Here is a 26047-nt window from a genome sequence, read left to right on the forward strand (position 1 = left end):
GCTTTGTGGAAAACTTATACTCTCAGGTAGAATGGGGATGGTGAAGCAAAGGGTCCCAGTATACACTTCCTTTTTAGGATAATGATTACTTATATATAATAGGATATTTGATTTGTAATACAATAATACTGGAAACACTGGTAATCTATTTTCCTGATATGCAATATAAAGGTTGTGTCTACATGGGAGAGAAAAAAAAGAAAAAGGAAGGAAAGACGTGGTTATAAGGAAATAATGTTTATAATCTTATACGGATTTTCTTATTCAGTATTTTTCAACATCCAGGATTTAAAATTCAGTGAAATGCGATCAAGAATGAAATTCAGGGTACAGTAAGAAAAAAGGGTACAGAGTAGTGAAAGAAAAAGGTACAGGAAGAAAACATTTTTTTTTCAGAGGCTCATCTGTAATTTGTAGATCATTAGGGCATGGAAACCTAAGATTTCTTTTTTAACTTGAAGATAAAAAAATTCTTAAAAGTCTACAGTTAAGGCAGTTCCCAAACCTCACTTTCTGGAACTCACCATAGAATGTCAAGGACCTTTTTAAAATGAAGAGTACTTGTCCTCAGTAGCTTACCACCTTTGAGACTGTTGAATGAGAGGACAAAATGGGGAATAATAGAAGTGTAGGACTCTCAGAGGTTAGAAGTTGTTGATAAGATTTGTCATTTGGAAAATCTTTTACCCCTAACAGTTGAAAGTCACACTTGTTGTGACAGATAACTAACACTTCCAATGTAAGAATGTTTCGGTTTGTAAGTCACGCAAAGAGCATTAGTGAAGGAGTCCCCTGAACTGTATCAAAGTCTGAAACTGTCACGGACAAACTCATTGGTTGGGCAGGTGTCTGTCTCCTCATTAACGAAGAAAAAAGAACTGGTTTCAGCGCTTGCAATAGTACCTTTTAGCTCAAAAAGCTGTTTCTAGAGTCACTGAAGTCTGCAAACTGAAGTCTGCATCTGCAGGGCCTTCGGTAACATCTCCACATCTTCAGGTTCTGTAACCTCCAGTCTAGATTTGGCCTTGATGGAAAAGGACTATATCCCACAGAGTTCCAAATGCAGGAGACAAAAATCCAGACAGGGCCAGAGACTACGCTGGCAAACTAAGACTAAGAAGCTATGGAAATATAGTTTATGAGACAAAGAAAAGGGGGATTTTAAAAAATGTCCTCTTTGTAAATGCTCCAAAGACAGCAAAAGATGGAATAAAAATTTTAAGAGCTAAAGATTATAAATATATTTCAATATGTAAATATATTGAAGGTATAATTAATTTTTTATGAAAACATTACTGGCATGTATACATTTTCTAGCTTTGTGGTCATTTAGTTACAAAAAGGTTTCCCTTGAAAATTACCCTGTGGTAAGAACATATTGGTTATTGGTTTCCTCTACTTGGAACTTAACCATTTGAATTATTCACAACGGTGACTGATTGCCTTTCATAATATCCCCTATTACTCTTGACTCTAGCAGACATGCATCATGCTAGTCTAATTAGTACGTATTTGATTAAAATACTGCTATTGCCTATGTACCGATAGAAGTTATTGAAAAATTGAGAAAAGGAAGGCCATTTTGACAATTGCCTTGATATAGTATATATTCAAATAAATGCAAAAGTTCCCTCAGTAATATGGAAAGGTTGAAATAATGGGACTGGGCCTTTAGCAATTTCCTATATCTTACACAGATCATTTCACAGAGACCATTACATAATAAAGAAGAGTTTGGAAAATCTAACCAGAGACAAAAATTGGAAATGACTGGACTCTCTGAGTCATAAAAGCATACTGCATTTCTAGGTAAGTGGATTCTACCCATCCACCACTCTTAGCTGAAATACTGACCTATAATTGTAAAGGTTATAGGATTATAAGGACAAACAAGAAATACGGTAAAAGGTTATTTTCTTCCTTTATAAATTTTGAAAAAAGAAATCAATTCCAATAAGGTAAAAAGGTTCTTTTCAATCACATCGCCTATAAAAAGAAAACCCTGAAGATAAACTCCAATTTTTTTTTCTTCAGGTGTTCGGGCGCCGGGAAGCGGCAGCCACCTGCACGGGGGAGCGGGCGGACTCATGGACGGCACCCGCGAGAGAGCGGACTGAGACCGATAAATAAATAAATAAAATCTTTAAAGAAGAAGCCCACATCCCTAAGATCCCTATAAAAACAAGGGGCACGGCCTGGGACCCAGTCAATAATTTGGGCTCTGGACAACCCCGCAACCTCTCATCAGAATGACAAGAAGGAGAAGCCCCCCCCCAGCAAAGAAAAGACAGTGAGTCTGTGGCCTCTGCCACAGAAATAATGGATATGGATGTAACCAAATTATCAGAAATGGAATTCAGAGTAACGATGGTCAAAATGATGAGTAGAATTGAAAAAAGTATTAACCAATTTTTTTTTCAGGTAAGCTTCAGAAAGCAATTTAAAGCAAGATTATTATTCCATAAAAGCTTTCAAAAACTAAGGAGACTAAACCCCACAGAAACACTGAGGCAGCAGTATGTTTCTTAGTAAGCCTCAAATGAGATGTTCCCTAATACTGGCTCTCTTTTTGGGAAAATGAACCAGCTTAGTAGCATATGCCTAAATGACACCATACCCACGAGAAATTTGGGTTTCAAATTGCTTCAAGGAGTTTTTTTGCTTTTTTTTTTTTTTTAACAGCATCACGTCAGGGAAAAAACAAAACAAAACAAAACCCAAGACCCTGGTCTTGTGTTCAGATCATTAGTTCGAGCCAAGTCGCCTCTCATTTATGTGGTGTTAGTTTTTTTCCCTACATATTAGCTCTGTGGGGATTTGGTTATTTAATGTTGCCTGCTGTTCATGTTTTGCTTCTATTTTCTTCTGTTAAGCACATTATACAGTGTAAGTGTTGGAAGAACCGCAGTGCCCTTTGGTGTCATCTTTGGAACTTGCTTGGCTCCTAGCATTACACTGTACTCCCATCGTATAATAAACAACAATTACTTTGAATTTGGGTGAAAATAACATAAAACATTACCCAGCAGTACCTTTAAGAAAAGAAGAAAAAAAGCTAGGAAACAGCAAGGAGCTATACACCTTCAACATTATCTGGGACATGCTTCTGGTAGTAGGCTAAATTTGTCCATCATTAGAATCTGATTTTCAGCTACTGCTGTATATACTTTTGAGAAATGTAATAAATATGGTACATTTCATAAATTTTTAATATCAAGACATGGAACACTACGAGAAAGATTTATAGTTCCAAACAACAGCGAGTCAATCTGCATTCTTTTGCTAATAGAAAACAACAAAAACACTTCTCTTGTGACAGAGTGGCATACATAATTAAAGATGCTTTCATTTCGTTATGCAGAACCTCTGTGGTATAGAGAGTCCTTTGAAAATTAGACTTCACAGTATATGGCTTAGAGGGTAAAAGCGTGCACTTTGGAGTAAGCAAGGGGCTTGAACTTTAGTTCTACTATTAACTAGCTAGTAACCTTGGGTAAGTTATTTAAACTTTTCTAGAGAGTGTCAGTTCTCTTATCTAGAAAGGGGAGTAATAGTATTTATTTTAGATAATTATTTTGAAGATTAAATGAGCTAATAATCTAAAATACTTGGCTCATAATAAGCTCAGAAAATGCAAACTATGATTATTACATTTGATTAATTAAACACCTTCTACGGACCAGGTATTTCACATACATTATCTTTAATTCTTTTGAATCCGGCAGTTGAGTATTCTGAATCCTGTTATGGATAGCATCTCAGAAAGCCTAACCCCCCTGCCTAAGATAACACAGCCAGTGAACTGCAGAGCTGGGATTTGAATCCAGCTCTTTCTAAAGCAGTGGCTCTTCACTGGCAGTGATTTTGCACCCCATCTCTGACTGGGCAATGTCTGGGGCCATTTTGGTTGTCCTGTCAGGGAAGGTGGTAGTGACATCTAGTGGATAGAGGCCAGGGATGATACAGAACACCCTACAATGCACAAGGCAGTCCCCCCCCCACCCCCCGCAACAAATAATTACTCAGCCCAATATGTCAGTCTGTCAATAGTTCTGAGTTTGAGAAACCTTGCTCCAAAGCACTCATGACTTGCCAATATACCAGCTGCCTCACTAGAATACAGTGACGCGCCATGTTAATGTCTTGGTGCCCTTTGATACTGCAATAAATAAAGTTGCTCTTGAAAAACAATTTGTACTAAAAAAGGACAAAATAGTATCTCTCTGGCAACACGACTGCTTTCTTTCGGGGACTTACCCCCTCACTGCATGTGGTTATGGGGAAAATGCCAATGACAGCGCTCCACTGGCTTCTAAAGGCACGGGCTGGTACATAAAGCTAGCTGGGCCAATCACAGTATCCATCTTCCCGGCCTGGTTTTGGTTCAGGGTTGGGCACGACCCTGACAGAGCCAACTAGAGTCTTCTCTGGGATTGGTAGGTGAATTTTCACAGAGGAAAAAGGTTTCATTCTGCTGAGGTTGCTAAGCTGGAATGCTGAGCCCTGGAGTGTGAAGAATACAACAAAGAGGACCTTTGCAGTACGAGAAAAGGAGGTCAACGGACCCAGGGAAGCACTACAAACCCTGCATGATCCCCGGGATTCAGCACCACTAAAATTCTTAGTCTTATGAATGAAATTTTTAAAAAAAATTTTTACTCAAGTTAGTTTATGTTGAGTTTCTGTCATTTATAATCAAAAGAATGCTGAATAATAGAGTATGCATGCTTTTTTCTGGCATATATTAAAAAAACCCCAACAATTATGTCCCGTTCAGAGTGTTGCCTATTTAAAAAAAAAAAAAAAGAAGGCATGAGGACTACCCTTGAGGAATGCACATTCTCCTTGGGGGCAGGGCTAGGACTTAGGAATATCAGAACTTCATATCCTCATCTACACAGTGTCCTCCTGGAGAGCGGGGCCTGGGTTTTCTAGTTCTCCCTCACCGCCCACAGGCGCACCTGGCCCAGTGATTGGCACATGTTTAATAAGTGACTGCTGAGGAGCTAAGCGGATGGCACCTGCTGTTATGTTTGTTAGGCCTTTTATGGACTAATCTTGTATATTCTTTTCTCATTTCCTTTCCCTCATGTACGATACCACTGACCTTTGGGAAACTCATTATATTATTCACTAAAATAGATTCTACAAACTCAGAATTGTTCACTGTAATAAAACATGCCATGGTATACAGAATAGAGGGACTCTTTCATAAAAACGATCTGAAATTTCTTAAACTCATTTAAAATCATAAAACATGTTAACATTCTGTATTCAACTAAGCCCATAGCTTAAACTCACCAAAATGTAGTAAAAATATAAAATATTCAAACAGAACGTAGTTGGATTTTTATTGTCCAGAATATTACTTTCCTTATTTAAAATGCACCTTGGCAAACAAAAGACTATACTTTGACCAAACAAACGAGAAATGCAGAACAAATAGGGAATAACCAGTATTTGGAGAGGAGCAGCTGGGAAAGTTTTGATTAAGCTATTTCTGCTTCCAAACAGAAATTCTGGTTACAGGATCTGTCACAGATATGCTGACTTCCAATATGTTAAGCTAAACAGAATTTCAACTCTTTACAGCAGCAGCAAAAAATAGTCACGAGATACATAAAAGATTTTAGCTCTTACCACTTTGCTCTGGTCTTGTATTGATCTGAGGACCTCAAGAGTTTGAATCCCTCCCCCACCCAGAACTTTTTGTTCTCCTATTTTCAGATTCTTGCTTGAATACTGTTTGGTAACCACTCAGAGACAATGAAAATTTCCAGCTTAGTGCCTACCTGGCCCTCAAAAAACAATCAAGCTCTGGGTGGAGGGCGCGTTCACGCTCAGCCCTGGGCTGTAGGCATTGGCAATCCTGAGCAAATGAGAATGGCCTTAATGTTGGGAGTTTATTACTGGCAGCCGCAGCTTCTTCTGGTTCCAGATATGGTCTCTGTGGCCAGATGAGGTCTAATAGACAGAATCATTCTCTAAATGGTCATCTTGGCCACAGATCATCAATATCCGTGGCCAGAATGGCTGGGTCAGTTGTTGGGCGAGATCCGAGAAGGGAGGGGTCGACAACAGAGCTGGGAACTCTCTAGGCAACAAATAAGAACGATTTACATCATAGTCTATGTTGGAAATTACAGATTTGGACCTTTTCCCCTCAGAGGCTGCCGCTCTCCTAAAAAATCTGTCTTGTGCTGCGGTATCTTAAACGTGTACCCGCTGTGTTCTGTGGAAGTCCTAGCTCCTTCTCGGTCCCTCCGCAGAGATTCAGGAATGTGCTAAACTTCAGAAAAGAACCATCTGAATCATTCCTTTGCCGAGACAAGTATGACCATTTTTCCAGAGATGATACAAATCGTAGCTTCTTATTGTTAAAAGGGATATTAAAAATCACCTAACCCAGTCCTTTTATTATATTTATTGGTCATGAAGCTTAGCTGCTTTGAAAATTAAGTGGCTTTCATGGTTGAATTATAGTCTTCATAATGATGGCCATGGTTACTTAATTGGCGGTACAGCATAACCTAGCTGGTAAGATGATAACCCAAGGGGAAGGAAAAATAATGGAACTTCTCTTTATGTTTTTTTAATCTCATCCTACTATAAGAAAGATTATGTATAAACGTTTAAGAAGAATAACTAATTATGACTTTTATGAGAATGTAATTGACAATATATATGACGTATTCCAAAATCAACCCCTAGCATTTTTTTATCCTCTTTTTATGTTCTTTTCCCCCAAAGCAGTGATTATCAAGTGACAATACTAGTTTTTTTCTTATTTACTTTGTTTACAGTCTGTCTCCCCTCCGCTGGAATGTGAGCGCCACGAGGGCAAGACATCACTGGCCCTCCATGGGGAGCTACATGGACTGTAAACCAAACCACTAAGGAAGAAGCAGTTATTTCCTCTTCTCTTTTCCTTGCCCATGTCTTATTCTAGAAGTTTATTAGCATGCCCTCTAAGACCACCATCAAATCACTTACTATATGATTCTAGGGAATCCTGTTGCATTTGTGGGCCTCAGTTTCATAAGCAAGTTGGAATTGGGCTGGACTAGATAATCTTTTGGTCCCTTCCAGGTATAATATTTGTTCTCTGTTCTATTTCTAGTTCCAGGAACAGAGAAGTCACCCAACAAATATTTTTAAATGAATATATTAGTATGGTAGTACTGGTACATGATGTGCAAACAAATATATGTATGTCAGCTGCGAACGCTCAAGAACTTTTTATCCATAAGGGTATATTATTTGTAATGTTTGGAGCCTATGAATTAGGCATTTTTTATTTGAAGTCTGCTGGGGGAACTAGTTAAGGGCTAAGTGGGGTACTAATGAAAGAGGGCACTTGAAGTGAGGGCTCTTCTGTGCAGTGGAGACTGTAACTCACCGGGGAAAGGATTTTTTATTCTGGAGATTTGTTTGAGTGGCCTATTTCAGTCATGAGAAAGCAGGATAAGTAGGCAAGCATTATCTTGGGCTTAGGGTAGAGCAGGAACTATGGTGACTGAATACAGGGCTTCCATTACCTTGGATAACAGGTTTAAAAAAAAATGAGTTCCTTTAAGTTTATTAAAGGGGTAAATTTCTGCTTCTGAGATTCAATTTTAAGAGGAGCTGGAGAGGCAGTCACAAGTTGTCCCAAACAAGGCCCAGGGGCAGAAAAGAGCAATGAAGTCCTTCAAATAAAATTCCCTGAATAATAGTGGACTCTTGGCAAATGACCTGGATCCAAAAGTCTAAGTTTTGGGAGTGGAGCAAGGGTCGTGGGTTAGGGCACATGCTATACTTAAGGGCAGATGCCCTGCAGGACCTAGCCACATGGGCTCTGCACTTTGATGATGTGCTTAGGAGAGCAATGATTGAACAATGTGTATGACCTGAAACTTGCTGTCATGTAAGTTTCTAGACCCAGCATTCTCTGCCAAGTCAACAGGCCCCCATAGGCCGGAGCGGGACTCAGCTTCTAAAGTCACACCGACGTGGAGAAACAATAGTCGTGGTGAGCTAACCAAAACTCAGTCTTCTCTACTCCCGGTATTAAAACTTTGTTTGTTACTTGGTTAAGTCCTTTAGATACTTGCACAACTTGAGATTGGGATGGAGTAATGAATGAGGTGTGAGGTATGGAGGGAATGCCCAAGAAAATGACTAGAAAAAAATAAAAACAAACAAAAAGAGATGAAAATAGTGTTACTCTGTGTATGGGGATTTTCTATAGTTAAATTGTCTTTTTTTTTTTTTAAACCTGTGAACATCCAGAAGCACATTAGAGGTGAGTTCCCATTATTATTGAGGAAGGCAAGTAAGGGGACAAAGTCCAAATTCTGAGATGAGAAAGTGTGAAAATAAAATATATTTTCAGTTATGACAGTATACTTATTTGCATTGTCAGGGTACCTACATTTTCCGACTACCATTTTTATCTCTTTGGAGGTCCTAGAGATCAAATGTGTGTTTACTTCCCTGTTGTATAATATTATTAATCATCAAGGTAATTTTTATAGGTAAAACAGAAACAAAAGAAATTGCATAAAGGGTCACATATCTGAAAAGAACCACATCAAATGTCATATTGATAATGCATTGCCTGAAAGCACTTGCTCTTTTTCTTCTAAGTAATATCTAGTTTAAATTAATTTGCTTTTACAGTGGCGCATTACATTGCCCCCAGGAGGCAAGGAAAGGTAAACATTATTCTTAGCTTTCTGTTACTTGTAGGCCAAGACCGTTGCATGAGCAGAGTCATGCTGCATTAGAGCCACGTGTGTAGGCGCCTCGGATGTAAGATGTGGATCAGGTACTCCCATGACAAAGCCCATCAGCTCGCCCCTCTGACACCGGAACAGCTCAGAGTAAAAGGTTACTTAGCTTCTCAAACTCAGCCGCAGACCCTGAACAACTCTCAGGAAGAGAAGGGCTAATCTGAGTGAGGGCAAAAGACACATGTACTCTTCAATGTTAACGTGGTTATACTCACAAAATGGCAGTTTAACTATCGCTGGCACTTACATCTTGGTTAGACATTTCCCAGTAAGGTCTCTCTCCATAGGACATGACCTCCCACATGACAATGCCATAGCTCCATGCATCACTCGCTGAGGAGAATTTTCTGTAGGCAATAGCTTCTGGGGCTGTCCACCTTATGGGAATTTTCCCACCCTGGAAGACAAATTGGAGATCTCTCAGCTGGCTCACAAGTGTATTAAAAAATGAAGTGGCAGTCCAATTAAATAACTTTTGTTAGAAAGATCTAAATACTGCATGATACCATTGGCATTTTAAACAAAAATACGAGAACCAGAATAATGTTAAATGTCAGAAATATTTTTTCCTATAATAATTATTCAGCACAAACAACTTTAATGGGAAATAAGTCACACTTCAGAAATATTTTATTTCATTCGTTGGAGGAATTTATTTTCACTTTAGATTCACACAATTAAACTCACTATCATGCCATTTGAAGAAAGTTCTGGATTATAGCACATTAAAACTAAGTATCATTCAACATTCATTAAACATTGTATTACATGTATAAATAATAATGAGAATAAGTTCTACTTAATTGAAGATAAATGGTTAAATACAGAACTGAAACATTCTCTGCAATTCAATGTTTATCAGAACTTTCCCTCTTTCCTTTTTACCTACGATTACATTTATTTTAAATTAAAAAATCCTTTAACATTACACAAGAGCACCTGAGAAGGATAATTTTTCTTTAGAACACTTTAGGCTAGTTTATATTCTTGTTCTTCAGTGTTCAAGTTCACATTTGAACATATTAAAGAGATGAAATTGCATGAATTTAATCTATATTGTTCAGGTATTAAAGCCCGCTATTGTGTTATACTTATTTTTTATCAACATTTATTACATTTTATCTCTCGAAACACTCTATAAATCCCTTTCTACTGTAATGACAAGAATAAAACAATTCATCCATTTGATTTACAATCTTTGAAATCTTCGCTGCTCTGAACAGCAAGTCGAGCGGAGGAGAGCACCCCTGACGCCACTAGATGGCGGAAGAGAACAACGAGCTGCGCCCAGACCGCGGTTTCGCGCACCGTGGAGAAGGAGTCAGCGGGCAACACAGATCTTGGACTGTCAGAAGGCTCCACGACGACGGAATTGTTTCATCAATACCAGCACTTCCATGATCACATCATCTGATCACCCACGGCGCTCAAAGCCTGGTGTGAGGGTGAGCAGGGGTGGGAGGCAATAGAGGGTGCATTCTCTGGCCCTTAAGGAAGTTAGGTCTGACACCTTTAAAAGGTGAAGCCATGAATCGAGTAATCTAAACACTACTTTTTTCGTAATCTAAGCATTCACTTGAAGAGAAAAGCTATTCATCCGAAATGGGAATAATTGGGTTTCACCAGGCAAATGAGAGCATTAATGGAATCCTCATTTTAAAGACTTGCAGCAAGGAACCTTGGGGATAATACCTTGAATTCAATCCCCTGATTTTACAGGTGAGTGACTGAACCCAGGCTTTAGAGATTTAGAGATTCCTCTCCACATTACTAAATACATAATGTCTACTAATGTTATCATACTAGTATTATGGGGTATGGATATAAAGATGTAAATACTTCATTGTGGGGGAAAAGCTGGGCCAAACGAACTTTAATGTTTTAACACTGAGCATCTGATAATCCTATGTCATCATAGTATAGTGGAAGGAAGCCAGAAACCTCCAAGTCTGGGTTGTTCACGCTTCGTGTCAGTACCAAATTAAGGCCAGGAAATTAAATTTACAAAGTTGGTGATAGTAGTTTAAGAGGGTGATGGGTGGGGGAAGGGAGGTGCAAGAGGAGGATTCATTTCTAAACCCAGAGTAGAGTTGCCAGATAAAATACAGGATTCACAGTCAGATTAGAATTTCAGGTAAATAACAAATACTTTTTTTTAGTCTATGTCCCATAAAGGAATATATTTTTGTGTGTAAGTATGTCCCAAATATTGCATGAGGCATTTACACTAGAAGAAATTGTTTCTTTGCAATTCAAATTTAACTGGGCATCCTATATTTTTATTTACTAAACCAAGCACCCTATCACAGAACATGAAAAAATAATTCAGAAATGGAAATATTGTAAATGATCCAACACAACATTAGTGTTCTGAAAAAACAACAACAACAACAACAACTAGTATGGTCTCTACTTCACCAGGGGACAAGGACACTCTGACTTGTATTTGTGCCACCAGTCCTATAGCAGCCTTTGTTTTATGGTCTATTTGTGGCTAAAGCACCTTGGTCCCGTGACTCTGCATTCTGAAACCACTTAAGTCAGACTCCGGTTTGTTCCAATATGGAAGCCACACTTCCAGAGAATGAAGGCCAAATTGGTAGCGTTGACTTCAGAACAGATGCAAGAACAGCAGTCTCATTTGACATTTCTGACTCTGGATCTTTCTTTGTCTCTCTGGCAAACAATTGCTAATCTGCTGGAACAGTTCCTTTGCTGAATCTTTGTGAGTTTTATTAAGACAGCCTAAAAAATGTAGTTAAGGGTTATTTTAGGTGCATTCACTTATAAATGATATCTCATAAAAATGATTCACACATAAATTTATATTTCATGTAAGTTGAAATCACATGTAAATAATAACTTTCCCTTTCCTAAGATTTTTTTTTCCCTTGAGGAGAAGATATTACAGAATATTTGATTAACAGCATTGCTATCTGTTAGGGACTGAATTGTGTTTTCTCAAAATTCATATTTTGAAGCCCTAAGCCCCAAGGTGACTGTATTTGGTAGTAGGGCCTTTTAAGGGGTAATCAAAGTTAAATAAGGTCATAAGGGTGGGCCCTACTCCAATACGGCTACTGTCCTTCTAAGAAGCTGAAGAGACACCAGAGGTGTACAGGCACAGGGAAAGGCCGTGTGAGGCCACAGCAAGAAGATGGCCATCTGCAAGCCAAGGAGAGAGACCTTGGGACTCCAAGCCTGCCCACATTTAGATTTTGGATGTTCAGCCTCCAGAACTGTGAAAAATAAATTTTTATTGCTTGAGCCACTCAGCCTCCGGTATTTTGTTATGGTAGCCCTAGCAGACTAATACACCACCCTTATAAAAACCAAAAATTTTTAGCTAGGATGAGCAACATTGCAAAATGGACAGTACATCTTTATTTCAAATTCTATTCCAAGTGCCATCTAGAAGTGGGAAGTGTGAGCTAGAATAAATCTTAAAGATGAAAATCATCACAGAAGTTTTAAGGTAGGAGATATAATTCTAATTAATAAAAATGCATGGTAACGTGAACCTGACAGTATGCACGGGCTTCAATAATTCTGAGCATATATGGGATGGAGATAAGGAAGCTTTCAAATCTTTTTTTCTAGTGGGAGGATATAGACTGAATATAGTTGATCTCTAAGTGCAAGATAGGGCTGAAACGAAGAGGTCCTTCAGTTTACCGTATGGTCTCTATCCCCTTCCTATTTTAGAGGAAACACAGAAGCTTAGTTCCTTTCCTTTTTTTTTTTTTTAATTGAATGGACCAACAAACATTTGTGGCTTAATCTCAGCTACTTATTTTTGCCCATGATCTCAAATCATAGACAGAGGTAATGCACTAAATTACTTTTTTCTCAAAGCATTAACCACCAGATGTTTGTTTCAGGTTTCAGGAATGAACAAATAGTACTTTAGATTTGAAATCACAATCATTGGAACATTACACGTTGCTTTACCATATGTTTATGAGGGAAAAAAGTTACCAATGATACTAATCAAAATGACTGAATGTAACTCTAAAGACTTCTCACTTTCGGGTACTTCCCTTCTGCGGCAAGCTGAATCACGTTGGGAACAAAGGAGAAACAGGAAGTGAGCAAACTGAATCGGGATGGCTACTGAAAAGATTGTTAGCAACCCCTTTTTCCTGTTTTTTAAGTCCTACACAGCCTGCTGTCTTAAAGTGGGGTCATAGCGAAAAAGTGCTGAAGACACAACCAGGAGCCCTGCATTTTATACTGGCAAACCCTCTACCCCTGAGGAGAGTTGCATTATCGTTGAATTTAACATCTGAGGTTTAGAACCTGATCCTCTTATTTCAGTGGAGACAATCAATTGAAATATAGTAAGGTTACAAAGGCTTAATACTGAAACCAAATGGAAAACGTCCACTGAGAAACAAGAACACTCAAGTCTCTCTCCATTTCCTGTTCACTGGATTTGACGGTTATCTTAAAGGCAAATGGTTTGAATAGACAACAATCTGCCTGCAGACTTCCTTTTTCTTTTTTCTTTAATCTCTCTCGGTGGTACCCAAACGTCAAGGAATATAATCATACTAAAGAAAACGTATATACTATGCTTAAAGATTAATTTAAGAAATTTCTAATGATGATTTTAACTAAATATTTTTCTTCATGAGCTGCAAATCCTAAGTGAGATGGAACTCTTCTATAATCCATTGTGTGACTTTGGGCAAGTCTTAACTGAGTCTTAAATTTGAGATCTGAAAAATGAGGGGATTTGAATTAATGATCATAAAATAATAAACTCTAGTGAGTTTCAATAGGTGCCTAGTTTCTTGGCTCCCATTAAACTGGTAGACAGGCCATCTGAGTTGGTACCTAGTCCATGTAAACAAACAGCCTGATGACAGACAGTAGAGGAGATAAGCACACGCAGTTTCACATCCCAGACCAATAATTCATGGTCACAGGAATCATCCTGAGTAGTAAGGAAGGGTTAAAATAACTTAATCACTTTTCGTTTAAGAAGGCAACCGTATGAAAATACATATTAGAAAGGCATGAAACCAGGACATTGACTTTTCCCCTTTTTTGCTTTGTACTCTTAGTGGGTTAAAATACACTTAAAGAGCAACCACTGGTTATTTGGAAAACTCATTATATGGACACTTACTGATGTCAGATGAAAAGAGGCATTAGTTTCTTTCCTGAAATGTCATTTTACATGGACATTTCTTGTCAGTGGGATTATCTGTGGCAGTGGTGGTCTGGTTTGGGGAGCAATGGTGGAGGAACTGGCACTCTGAAGTCTCCTGCCGTAATTCAATATGGTGCCCTGGGAAGTCAGAGCAAATCACTCTCTCACATGCTGGTCACACAGACAACCCTCACTGGTGGGTTATTCTTCTTTCTCTTGAGAATTACTGATCTTGAGAGGTCAGTCCATCTCTAGTTTGTATTCCCAAATCAACAAATCATAATATTATTGTGCACAACTACATTATATTGTGTAAGCCTTTTTAAAACGACATCCCCGCTCCCTCTCAGAGGGATGTGTACTTCCTCCTTCACTGAAGTTTATGATCTAGGGCAACTTTGGTACAGTGTGAAGTTTTATCCTTTTCTAAAATACGAGGATAATACCTGTCCTTCTTTGAAGAAAGACGGAGGACTATGATGGAATGAATTTATCTGTAGTCACAAAGGAGAAATCTTATAGGTTTCTGGATAAGATTTATTAAGTGGATTAAATGAGATAGTATACACGAAGCACCGCTTAGCTGCCAACATACGGTAGGCACTCAGGAAATGTTACTTCTTCTTAATTTGTGCACTTAAAATGTTTCCTATGTGGACCTGCTTGGCATCCCCATTCTCCAATCTGGAGTCACTAGCCCACCCCCTACAGTGCCAGACTCAAGGGTGATCTTCTCACACAAGAGTTTTTAGGAGCCAGGCGAAACAAATCAATCATTGATAGATAAGCTCTGACTCAGTTCTTCTAATATAGACTTATCTTGTCCAGTTTGAGGAAATCTGTCTATTTTGGTTGAGTTCTGTTCTATGCCTACCTTCCCGCGAGTGCACCACCAGTGCCCTCCCAAGACAGAAGACATATCTCATTCATCTCATTCTTTCATAGGTATAATTCTGTCATCAAAGAACACTATCTATGGCTGAATGTTGGCAGCCAGACTTCTGTTTACAGCTGGATCTGCCTGATAATGATTCTCAAAGGATTACTTGCCTTTTCCTGGGTGTTTCTCTTCTCTTTGTGGGGTCTGATACAGTGGATAAGTTACAAACCTTCCCTCCTCACTAATGCACCCATAGAAACACACACACACACACACACACACGCACACACACACACACAATGTTGCATCAGTACCACATGATTTATAAATGCCAGGTTGAGACACTCTTGCTGTAAGCAGAAGACCCTTCTTGCATAGTATTTTAAAAATGTAAGTCACTGGTTCTTAATAACCAATTTTTATAGGATGATGAGCGCTGTAGAAATTTATGGTAAATAGCACTGTTTTAGGCCACAAACATGAAACAACCATTTTTATACCTTTATATAAGGTATATAAGGTAGAAGACAAAGACTTCCTAATAGCTGTTTTTTGTTCCAGGCTTTATTCCCTGTGCCAAGGACCTTTGTGTGGGTGTTCACTGAGGTCTCAGGGTCTTGGATTTTACTGAATCCAGAGCTGACCAACTGTTCGGCTTTGAGCTGAAATGGGCCTACAGTTAGGTTTTCCATGGCTAAATTCCCCTCCCCCCCAGTGTCTCTAAATGCCTTTAAACAGGGCGTGGGCTCTCCAGAGCCCCACCACTCCACTCCACCATCTCACTGAATCTTCCTCAGACACACTTGCCCTATTTCCATCATCCTCTTGGCTCCTGTAGGCACTGCTGTCCCCTCCCCGACTTGAACTTCAACGCAACCTCCCTGTTCTCGTTATGAAACGAACAATGATCTACTTCTGAAATTTATTTAGACCATGTTTTTCATAAAGAATAGGACCAGATGAGAAACGATTTCAAATAAACATGAATAGCTAAGTCCCCATCTTTGTTTTCTACTCTCTAAAAACATTCCTAACTATGGAAGGAAAGACTTTCTCATTTTCTTCTCCTCACATTATCTACCTGGAACTACACTACATTTCTATTCATTGTCTAAATGCATAAACAGCTCAGTGAATGCTAATTTTTTTGTTCCTGTAATAAAACAGTGCTTATCGTGCTATTCAAAGCCTCAAGAATTAGAATCCTTTTCACCCGCTTCCTCCTAAATTGCTCCTGAAAATAATTCATTGCCACCTATTTCTCAGTACTCTCTTTTGACGAGAACATAGGTGCTACATCATTAAGTGAATAACACTGTTCTGGGGGACGTCTGTTAAAGTAGATTTTCGATGCCATCCGATAAGGCAGATAAAGGACACAATGGTATGTAATGTGCTAGAATTAAACATATACATTATTATGAGGCCATTGTGTCTGAGTGTTGATAACTTAAATACCACTGACAGTAGAGGTAATTTTTTTCAAAACAACCTATCATTCATTATGGTTTTGTGAATATACTGTGTAGTAAGGTCCAAAGGGGATAGTGGACACTAATAAAGTGAAAAATCCTATTCCTCCCTTCCTGGACAGTAGCACTCTACCCTATATCTTTTCTCTCCTGTCCGTCTCTCTTATTTTTTTCTTTCTAATCCAGCTATACAGAAGACTAGCTACTGTTCTGCTCCCTCCCCAGTGTATTTTAACAAAGTTTTCTTAAGCTTCTCATCTATACTACTAATGGCAAAGACCTATGGATATTAACATAGAAGTAATAGTTTTAAAAAATGTACTACATAAATCATAAAGGGGAATAAAAGATTTTGGGCTATTAATACTGAGATATTTAATACTTTAAATGCTAATACAATATGTAAAATAATATAATTCTTCATGTATATAACACAAATATCTACAAAGCATTTTTATCTGAATGGCCTCAAATTGATGTATACCACTAAAGAGTCAATACTTTGCTTTCTTATCAAGTTGCCCTGTAAGAATAATACTAGTAACAAGCAGTGATTAATACTTCGCCATCTATCTACTTCCATAATCTGATACTTATTTGTGGAAATATTCGATCCTGAATTTTAGGAAAAGAGACTACATAAAATGAGGTATGTCTATTTTTATACTAGTATTACTTACAAACCCTATTTGAAAACAAATATTCAAAAAGAATGGAGAAAGTGTATAGGACCACACGGCATACACAGTGGTGATTTTCATAAACCCAGGGGTGTTTACTTTGGAAGGAGACTGTGCAAATATAGGGAGAGAAAGTGACCGTGGAGCCAAATGTGTGGCTTCTAATCCCTCTTTTTTTCCCCCACTAATTTGTTGTATGATCTTGGACAAGCTACAGAGTCTCTGTAAATTGAGGGGGTTGGTGTGTGATCTTGTAGCTCCTGTGAAGATTTAATATTCTATGATTTGTTAATACATGAAAACCCTAGTGTGTTAAAACAGAAGGGACAACCTCCACTTCTGTCTAAAGAAACATAGACAAAAAGGGTTAGTGCTGAGCTCAGTGGCTTCCTGCATCATTATTAAGCCCATAGGCACTTTATCCATTAAATCAGACTCTTGTGACAGACCCATAGTGCTTTGACCGAACGTATCTGAGAAGCAGGTCCTCTCTTGCTGCTGTCTCATCAAGTGCTGTGATACATCAGTTCAGAGTGGCCCTGTGACCTCAAATTACCCATTGTCAAAAAGGCTAGCTCTGGGCGTAAGCCAAGGAGGGGAGTGAAGATGACATAATGACATCTTTAGAGGCAGTCTGTTTGGGACCAGTCATTCAACAGAGGAGAGGGCACAATCTTCTGGAAGACTGAGGAAGCATTACTCTATGGAAAGGACGGGGCTGAGGGGCTCACATCCAAAGGTGGGTAAGAACTTGAGAAAAGTCTGGAAGTACCTGGACCTGGAAATACCAAAAAATGTTTATACAGATAAATCTATTTAGAAACTAGAATTTGGCTGAAAGAATTATTAAAATTCTAGTATTTTGAATAAGTTTTAAATTTGTGATAAACTGAATACAATATGGAGGACAGTTGTCTTATGTCCTCAGCATCTTAGTTGAGGAGATCTACACAAACCTTTGTCCATTCCATTATTCCAACATGGAATGCTGCCCTGTCAGTGTTTTCTTTAGCTTCTATTTTACTCATGATTACAGTGATTGCTCCTCTTACGTCTGCCTGTAACGCCCACTGTCTGCCTTGCTCATTTGGCACGTAGCACCATGTACCTTCTATGTACTATTACCTGGCTTTTAAAACTGTACTGTCTTCCCAGAATGGTTATAAAAATCTTGAAGGGTCTTTTATTCTTCTTTGTAACCTACTTTACGGTATTTTGCCTGGTGCTATGATTATAACAGAATTTAATGATTATTTGCTGAGGGGATGACCAGATGAGATGAATTAGGCAAATGATGTAAAATGAAAAGCACAGTCTCAGAACCATACTGTATAAATGGAATTCAAATTTCACTTTTTAGCTCCTTCTCAGTCATCATTATGAACTTGGTTAATGATAAGGAAAAGATGAAAGGGCAATTTCTCAATCTGAATTTTCAGTTTATAAATGGCCTCACCCAGAGAGGCACTGAAGGTCACTGGTGGCTTTCATTTACTCATTCATCATTTTTTTATTCCTTTTTGGTCAAACTTTTTTTTTTTTTTTTTTTTTTAACACATCTCACAGGCCGGGTGCTTGAGTCACAAAGACATCCTCCTTGTCCTCAGGGAGACCATGTTGCAGTAGGAGAGACTTGGATGTAAACAGACAATGGCAGCACAGAGGGTAAGGGCTCTAACAGAAGTCTGTAGTAGAGTCATTTGACAGCAAAAAAAGGAGGATCGGCTGCTTGGGATGGCTATGGGAAGAAGCAGAAAGGTGACATAACAGACGTAAGCTTTAGGTAGAATTTAAAAGAAAAGTAGGAGTTTCACTAGTGAGACAAAGAGGCCAGGACATCTCTTCAGAAAGAACAGAGTTCAAAGGCACAGGATTTTTTAATTTGGGATGCATCTCTCACTATTTTTGTATGCAAAATGATATACACTTTGGTCTGATTTTTTTTGCTTTCACTCTAATTTTATCGTGGCTTAAAGATCTGAATCACATGGTAAAAAGTGTAAATAAGTTCTTTTAATTTTTTAGGTATAAGGGGATGATAGGGATCCTAAACCTCTCTTTTGACCTTTCATATTGAATGTCTAAAAAAAAATTAAATTACTTTTATTTCTTGCAGAATCACCTGCAGTAAGTGTGTGTAATCATGCATCATACCAAGTAGGTTGAAAGGTCTAATTTTACTTGCATAACATATTCACTGTTCTATAGCAGATTTTCCCAGTGAATAAATTTTAGAGAAGCAATGCTTGTAAAATAAGCTTCAGCTTGTTTTGCTCAGGCTTAAGTATATCACTTGGGTTCTGAAGCCTTGTTCATTGTGGACAGCAGATGGCTCTGGAGGACATATCTGGAATGCTGAATGACAGACTCTGGATATACTTGGCTGCAGGTAGAATGAAAAAAGGCACGATCTCTATCATCTTCAAATATCACAAGCCAATGGCAAAGTTTTAGATAAAAGAGGGCCTATCTAGTTGTGGGGTGGGGTCTTTTTTTTTGGGGGGGGTCTTTTAAGAGATCAACCTGCATTCTTATAAGTCCCTTCCATTTTTACTTTGAATGTCAGGGGCTCTTTCTTACTTCGCTCTGTGCGTTCTTCTCAATCTGTTTTCCTTTTGTTCTCTATCATCCTGCTTTCTTTTACTCTGTTCTTGCTAGTAACTATTTGCTGTATGTACAGAATATAAGCTCCTTGAGGCAGGGGTTTTGTTTGCTTGGTTCTTTGCTGTTTTCTCAGAGCTTAGAAATGAGTCTGAGCATTGTAGGTACTCAGTTAATATTAGCTGTAGGAATTTTGGACATGTAGCATAAGATCATGACAGTACTTATCATCTAATGGATGATAATGACACATAATAAATGATGCTGTGAAATGTGATAGGTGCCAAGGTAGGGGAGAAGCAGGGAAGGCTCGCAAGAGAAATGATGTGTAGGCTTGGACCTTATGGAAGATTGGAGTTAAACAAAAGAGGTGTGAGAAAGGAGGAAAACAGGGGTGGGAGGTAGGGAAGACTGGTCTAGTTAGAGAGAACAGGTACAAAAGAGAGAACATAATAGATTTAGAGGTATTGACAGAAGTTGCAGTAAAGAATAGAGTAGGAGATGGGGGCTGGGGAGAGACAGAGGCTAGAGAAGCTAGCAGGGCATGGGATCGTGAGGGGCTTCCCAATGCATTTAAAAAAATCTGGATCTTTTCTCACGGCAATGGGAAAGCACTGAAAGGTTTCAAGCAATGGGATGATAAAATCAGGGGTTTAGCTATTTTTTTAGATCACTTTGGCTGCATTGCGAATTGCTGATGGGGGATTAGGGGACAAAGAGAGGGAAGGGTAAAAGCAGGAAAACTTGCCACATCTAGGGAGTTAGTAACATTATTTAATCATTCTGTAATAGTTACATATGGCACCATATTTTATACATTAAAAGCATTTATTTCAATTCCTCTTGTTAGATATTTGCCATATTCCAGAGAAGAATGGGATGGCATTTACTCTGCTTAACATATCTGAAATGGAGAGTTCAAATCAATCATGTAAACAAAGTTAGAGGAGGAATATTCAAAAACTAATTTTGGGAATTCTCTTCTCAAGGACTATCATGCACTATGGAAGCATCATTTACATACACTTTACATTTATGTATTAGAACAAATCCTCTAAGGATCTGCTAATTAGACTAGAAACCTTGCTTATATTTAAAATTAATAATGCCATGTTTAAAAAACAGTTTATCTTCTCCCATTTAATCCATAATAATTTTGTGTGATTTGTTAAATTTATAGTTTAAGTAGTTAATCTGAAGGGGAAGAAGGACAAGTGTTCAACCCCCCCCCCCTTGCTTTCTCACATATATATGTGTAGTGGGTAGAAGAAAGAAAATTCACTCAGAAAGGTTGTTTTTCACTGTTGTCATTTATGAAATTCTATAGGATCAATTTTTAGTTGTTTTCCCCCCTCTGAAAACAAATTTGCTCAGGGAAAAGGACTTCATATGGGCTCAATATTATACTCCAGAGAATTCAACCCAAGGTCAAGTTGTTGAAGCAATTCAAGGCAACAAAACAGCAATTCGGCTTGCCATAACCTCCCTCCATTATTTCAGCACAGAAGAAGATAATTTATTTAATTGTGTTTTTGACATGGTGCTTTTCATCTATACCTTGAGCGTGATATTTATATTTTGTTTTGTTTTTTAGTTCGCTGGTGATTTTAAAGCCAGCGTTGGCTGGAAAGCTTTATGTGATGTGCATGTTGCTATGTATTCAGTTCTGCTTGTCATATTATTGCTCTAAGTAAAACATCTTTCACAGCATTAAACTTGTTCTCATATCTTCCTGGTAAACAAAACTGAACTTAAAGCAGAGCCCAGAGAATTCAAGAAGAAAAAAAAATCTACTTGTAGAAAAATACCTGAAATGTTAAACCCAATAATACTATTTAACAAATAACATTCTAATTTGCAGGAAAGCTCCTTTCATTTGAGGATGGCTCTGCTCATAGTTCTCGTATGAAATGTGAGTTTGGTCATCTCCAATTAGTCTTGGGTAGACACTTGCTAGCAGTCCACAACCAGAACTATTTGGCCCAGTTTTACATTATTGACAGGCTCTTCCCAAATGGCTTTTTTTCTGGCATCTGGAGGAAGTTTCAAGTCAGCATTGTAGTGCATTAGCGTAGCTGTCAGCAACGCCTCCCCAGGGCTGACTGCTTTCTGCCTGACTTCAGCCAGGGCTGTCAATCTTCCACTTTCATGAACCCTAAAATGATCCCACCCTCCCTTGCCTGTAGCTCTTCTCAAGCAAAGAGTAACTTTCCTAACTTAAGGAGAAAGAGACATACTGAGTACGGTGAGTGCTCGTGTTGTTGATGATAAACCTGGGATAATAGCCTAACTGTATTAAGTTTGGATTTCTGTATTAGGATCTTTGTTTGTTTGAAGAGAAAATCCTAGACACTTCTGTTAAATGATGAAGTTCACGATGGGACCTGTAAAGTGACGTGATTCAATCAACCTATGGGAGTTGAAGCAGAATGACTTGAATGCCACCTCTTAGAAGTGTAACCAGTGGGATGACAATGATAAGGGCAATAGTGATTAACTGGTGGTATCCATCCTAGGACGGAAAAATGCTAAAAACTGATCATTATTAGGCCTATAATAACTGTATGGCATTTATAATAAATGGAAAAACCTACTTCTAAAAGTTTCTCTTTCCTTACACTTACAAGTCAGGGTTCTTATGGTTTCAGTTTTTGCTGAAACATGTTGCAACCTGGAAGCATCATATTTCTATCTAAATGCTCATCCATTTTGACCCGATGCTTAGTTTCCAAAAGTATTATGGAATCTAAACATTGCATCCATCTTCCTTATAAAACTTTCTCATTTTGTCCAATGGGAACTTCTAGTAAGTACTAAAAAATCCTCATTAGTATTTCCCTTGTACCAAATCACTTCAGCAGTAAAGGAGAAAAAGTTCTTCCTCTATTCTAATACATCGGTCTTCACAAAGGTTGAAAGATAATAAAATATCTGATAAAAATGCATAGCTTTGACCCTTAAAATCTGTGTAAGTGAAAGGGGAGTGAATATTTCTGAATGCTAAAATCTGTACTACAATCATATTTTCTTGGCAGCCTGATTTAAAGAGCTCTATGTGACAGTCAAGTTATACTAGCCTTGACAGTACAACTGGGTGAAAAAGATTCAGATCTGTTTTTATATTTAATTGGAGTGTCAGGGTCAGGCTGTCAGAGCAGGAGACTTTTGCCAGTTGTCAGAGGGCTACCTTTGAGAACACTAAATTAGAAATGCAGATACCTGACATTATTTTCAACTTGGCACCCAATTTATAAATTTGGGGAAATAGGTAGGTACCTCTATACATTATTTCCATCACCAGTGGCTTCAGGAATTGATTGCACTATGCTAGATGGGGGATGGGAAGGAAGAAGGAAGGATTACAGGGGAATGCGAATGCCAGATAAGTACAAATTATACTGTGCAACGGTCTAGAAGATAGGTAGCCATCATTGGATAAATTCAAATAGTAATAGTAAATGAAAATTATATATATGTATACATATATGCACACATACAGATATATTCTATGATCATGAGAAACATGTTCACGCAGAGATATGTTAAAGCAGACTATCAAAATCAACAAATTATAGAATGTTTGTATTTGTTGTTAGTCTGAAATATGTATTAAATATCAGATATAAGTGCTTAGTAAATGTTTGCTGAAAGAATCTAGTTAACTGTTAGCATCCTCTAATTCAGGAAAGTGGCCTGGCCATTTAATCTGACTCACTGCCCTCCACTGTCCCCTCCTCTCCCCAAGAAGGAATAACCAGCCATCACTGGCATACTAAGCTCTTTCTTAGGCCAGGGGCTGCTGCTACCCTTAGATGGGGAGCTCCTAACGCTGTAAGACTCAAAACTGAATGAGCCTTGTGGGTGTCCTTGTCCTTTAGCTCCTGCTTGGTTATTTGAGCTCAAGCCCTGTCCACTTCTCATACGTTTATAGGTCTCATCAGAATAAAGCGATAGAATTTTTGTTTCTACAATCTATAAACTATGTCTAGCACAGACTGTGCCTTCTTGCATCACCACTATCTGCTGCCAGATGCTCTAGATATGACGTTGCACCCACCAGTAGGGAAACCCTCTTCTTCACCCTCTGACACAACCCACCTGCTTCCTGGTCTTTGGCCTGTGATGTAGCCTGTGTAAGGTTTCCTCATATTCTACTCTTCCTCCTGCTGTATTAGGCTTGCCCTGATCTATCACTGATAGAATATGGGCTCTGAGTACCCACATCTTTTCAGAATTATATTTCTAAAAATCCAATGGTTGTGGTTGGATTATAATATGCAATATTGAATATTTTGTGATTTTGAAGGAAATTATATATATATATATACACACACACACATATGTATGTATATATTATATGTGTATTGTGTGTATTTCTTTTCCTTGATAGCCTACACCCTAGATGTTGCCATAGCTTAAAAAGGAGATGGCTCTTTCTTTGTGGCCTTGACTTGAGATTCTGTTTGTTTGAGCTAAAGTCGATTTCCTAAAAGTTACACCAATGTTAAGGAACGTGTCAGTTTCTATTAGCCTTGTCTGCCTCTTGGACCATGCTGCCGCCCCTGAGGGCTGGCCGGGCACTTGCCTTGAGAATGCCAAGTTCACCTCCACTCATTCAGGTCCATTAGCTATAGGCTCAGAATTTGTGACTTCCCTCACTTCTGAACTGGATCTACCAAACTGACGGATGTGAAACTTGGCATATCACATGGCCATGAAGGTGCCAGGCCACTCAACTTGGAAACAAGGGGGAATTTTCTCACAATTCAGCAAACATTGGCCATTGGGAAACAGGAGGTGGGAAGGAGTTGCATAGCGAAATCCCTTTCTTTCTTTCCATGAATGACAAAGCATGGTTTCTCCATACGGCCCATTTGGAGAAGTTCTGCATGGTTAGGGGACCCATCTCTTTACTGCTGTTTTGTGGAAAGAGCAAATACAGTAACAAGGAGTGGTATCGCTTAACACTCTTCCTTGCCTCGCTTCCATTTCCCCTCAGTCTAGGTGCCCTGCTTTCGTGCCTCCCAAATAAAGCTTCATCATTCTAAATTCTTTTCTGAGGCTCTGTTTTCTAGGGAACCTGAGCTAAGACAGTTGCCACAGAATCAATATTTCTGCCACCCTTGAAAATTCAGGGTGTTTATTCTAGTCATATGCAAGTTTAGACAAAATATATTTAGTTAAATGCTTATCTGAACACATGTTATAGAAAATTGTTGCATAAGAGAAATAGAGGCAAAAAGGAATTAATTTCCATATGTTTTCAAGACTTTTTTTTGGTCTTTCTGTGAGGCAGTTTTTTTTTTTTTTTTTTTTTTTTTTTTTTTTTTAATTTTCTTCTCGGCCTCGTGTTCTTGCTGAGTTAAGTTTTAACTTCTGTGTTGGACTTGGAAATTGCATATCAGGATCTTTTTTGTGTGTCCTATATTTCTCTATTTACTATCTGGGGCAGTGAAGTGTAGAGGTTAAAAGCATAGGCCCTTCAGTCACAAGGTTTAGATCCAAATCCTGCCTCTGCTTCTCAGGAGCTCTGTGCCTTTTGGCAAATTTTCTTACCTCCCCGTACCTCAATTTTCTCACCTGTAAAAAGAAGATAATCTTAAGTATCTTACAGGGCCGTTTTGTGGATTAAAGACGAGAATGCATCCAAAATGCTTGCCGCAGTACTTGGCTCATATAAGAGTAATTATTAGTGTTATTTCCTTTTACATTTAGTCTCTGTGCTAAACACTGTAGAATATAATTATGAGGAAAATTTCTGTCATTTCAAAATGGGAAACAACGTGGTATCCCTGCTATCTATTTGTCTACACCAAGAGGGCTGGCGTCGTAGCGTCTGGTCTTGATTGTGAGAACTGCTGGGAAGAGGGGGTGAGCTTGCTCCCCAGCAGAACATCCTGAAGTCTGTGCTCCTGGGGTTGACTTTTCTATATACATGTGGACGTTCTCTTCCATAGTGACTAATGTTTCTGTTTTGGACTCCACATACGTCAGAAGTCCCAGAATGTGATCCTGTTTTACAACCTACCATGGCATTTTCCTTACTGGCTGTGTAACACGAGGCCATGGAAACTCTTTGGGACTCACTCTGCGCACCTGTAAATGGAAGACGATAACCCCTTGCAGACTTATTTACTTATCACGAAGCATTTACTGCCAGCAGCTGGACGAGGACCTGTGGCCACAAAGATGAGTAAGACAAAGATCTTATACTCAGCTTACTTATTACTAATAAAAACAGTTGCCACTGTCTTCAGACAAAGAAAAGGGAGGTCAGCCGAGGTGTGAAAACGGTCCAGGGTGACGTGGCCAGTGAAAGTGTCCGATCTGAGACTTGGACACAGGCCTTTGCCTTCAAACCAGTTCCTTTCCTAGTATATGATACTGATCTACTTTTGTCAAAATTATATAAAGTCTTATGGATAAAATATTTCATAATGTAAAGAGCTTTACATGTTAATTATATTGGGTTATTACCTTGC

At 38.6% G+C, this 26047-nt stretch overlaps 1 protein-coding gene across 1 annotated transcript in view; it reads right to left on the reverse strand.

The window, feature by feature from the left end:
- The window catches only part of EPHA6 (EPH receptor A6), an 815563-nt gene that overhangs the window by 21110 nt on the left and 768406 nt on the right, over window positions 1-26047 (reverse strand). Inside the window, exon 15 of the mRNA XM_026491624.4 lies at window positions 9022-9171. Coding sequence (XP_026347409.1) covers window positions 9022-9171 — 150 coding nt within the window. The remainder of the gene's footprint in view (window positions 1-9021; window positions 9172-26047) is intronic.

The sequence above is a fragment of the Ursus arctos genome, unplaced genomic scaffold (genome assembly GCF_023065955.2).
Source record: "Ursus arctos isolate Adak ecotype North America unplaced genomic scaffold, UrsArc2.0 scaffold_4, whole genome shotgun sequence".
NCBI classification, from domain to species: Eukaryota; Metazoa; Chordata; class Mammalia; order Carnivora; family Ursidae; genus Ursus; species Ursus arctos.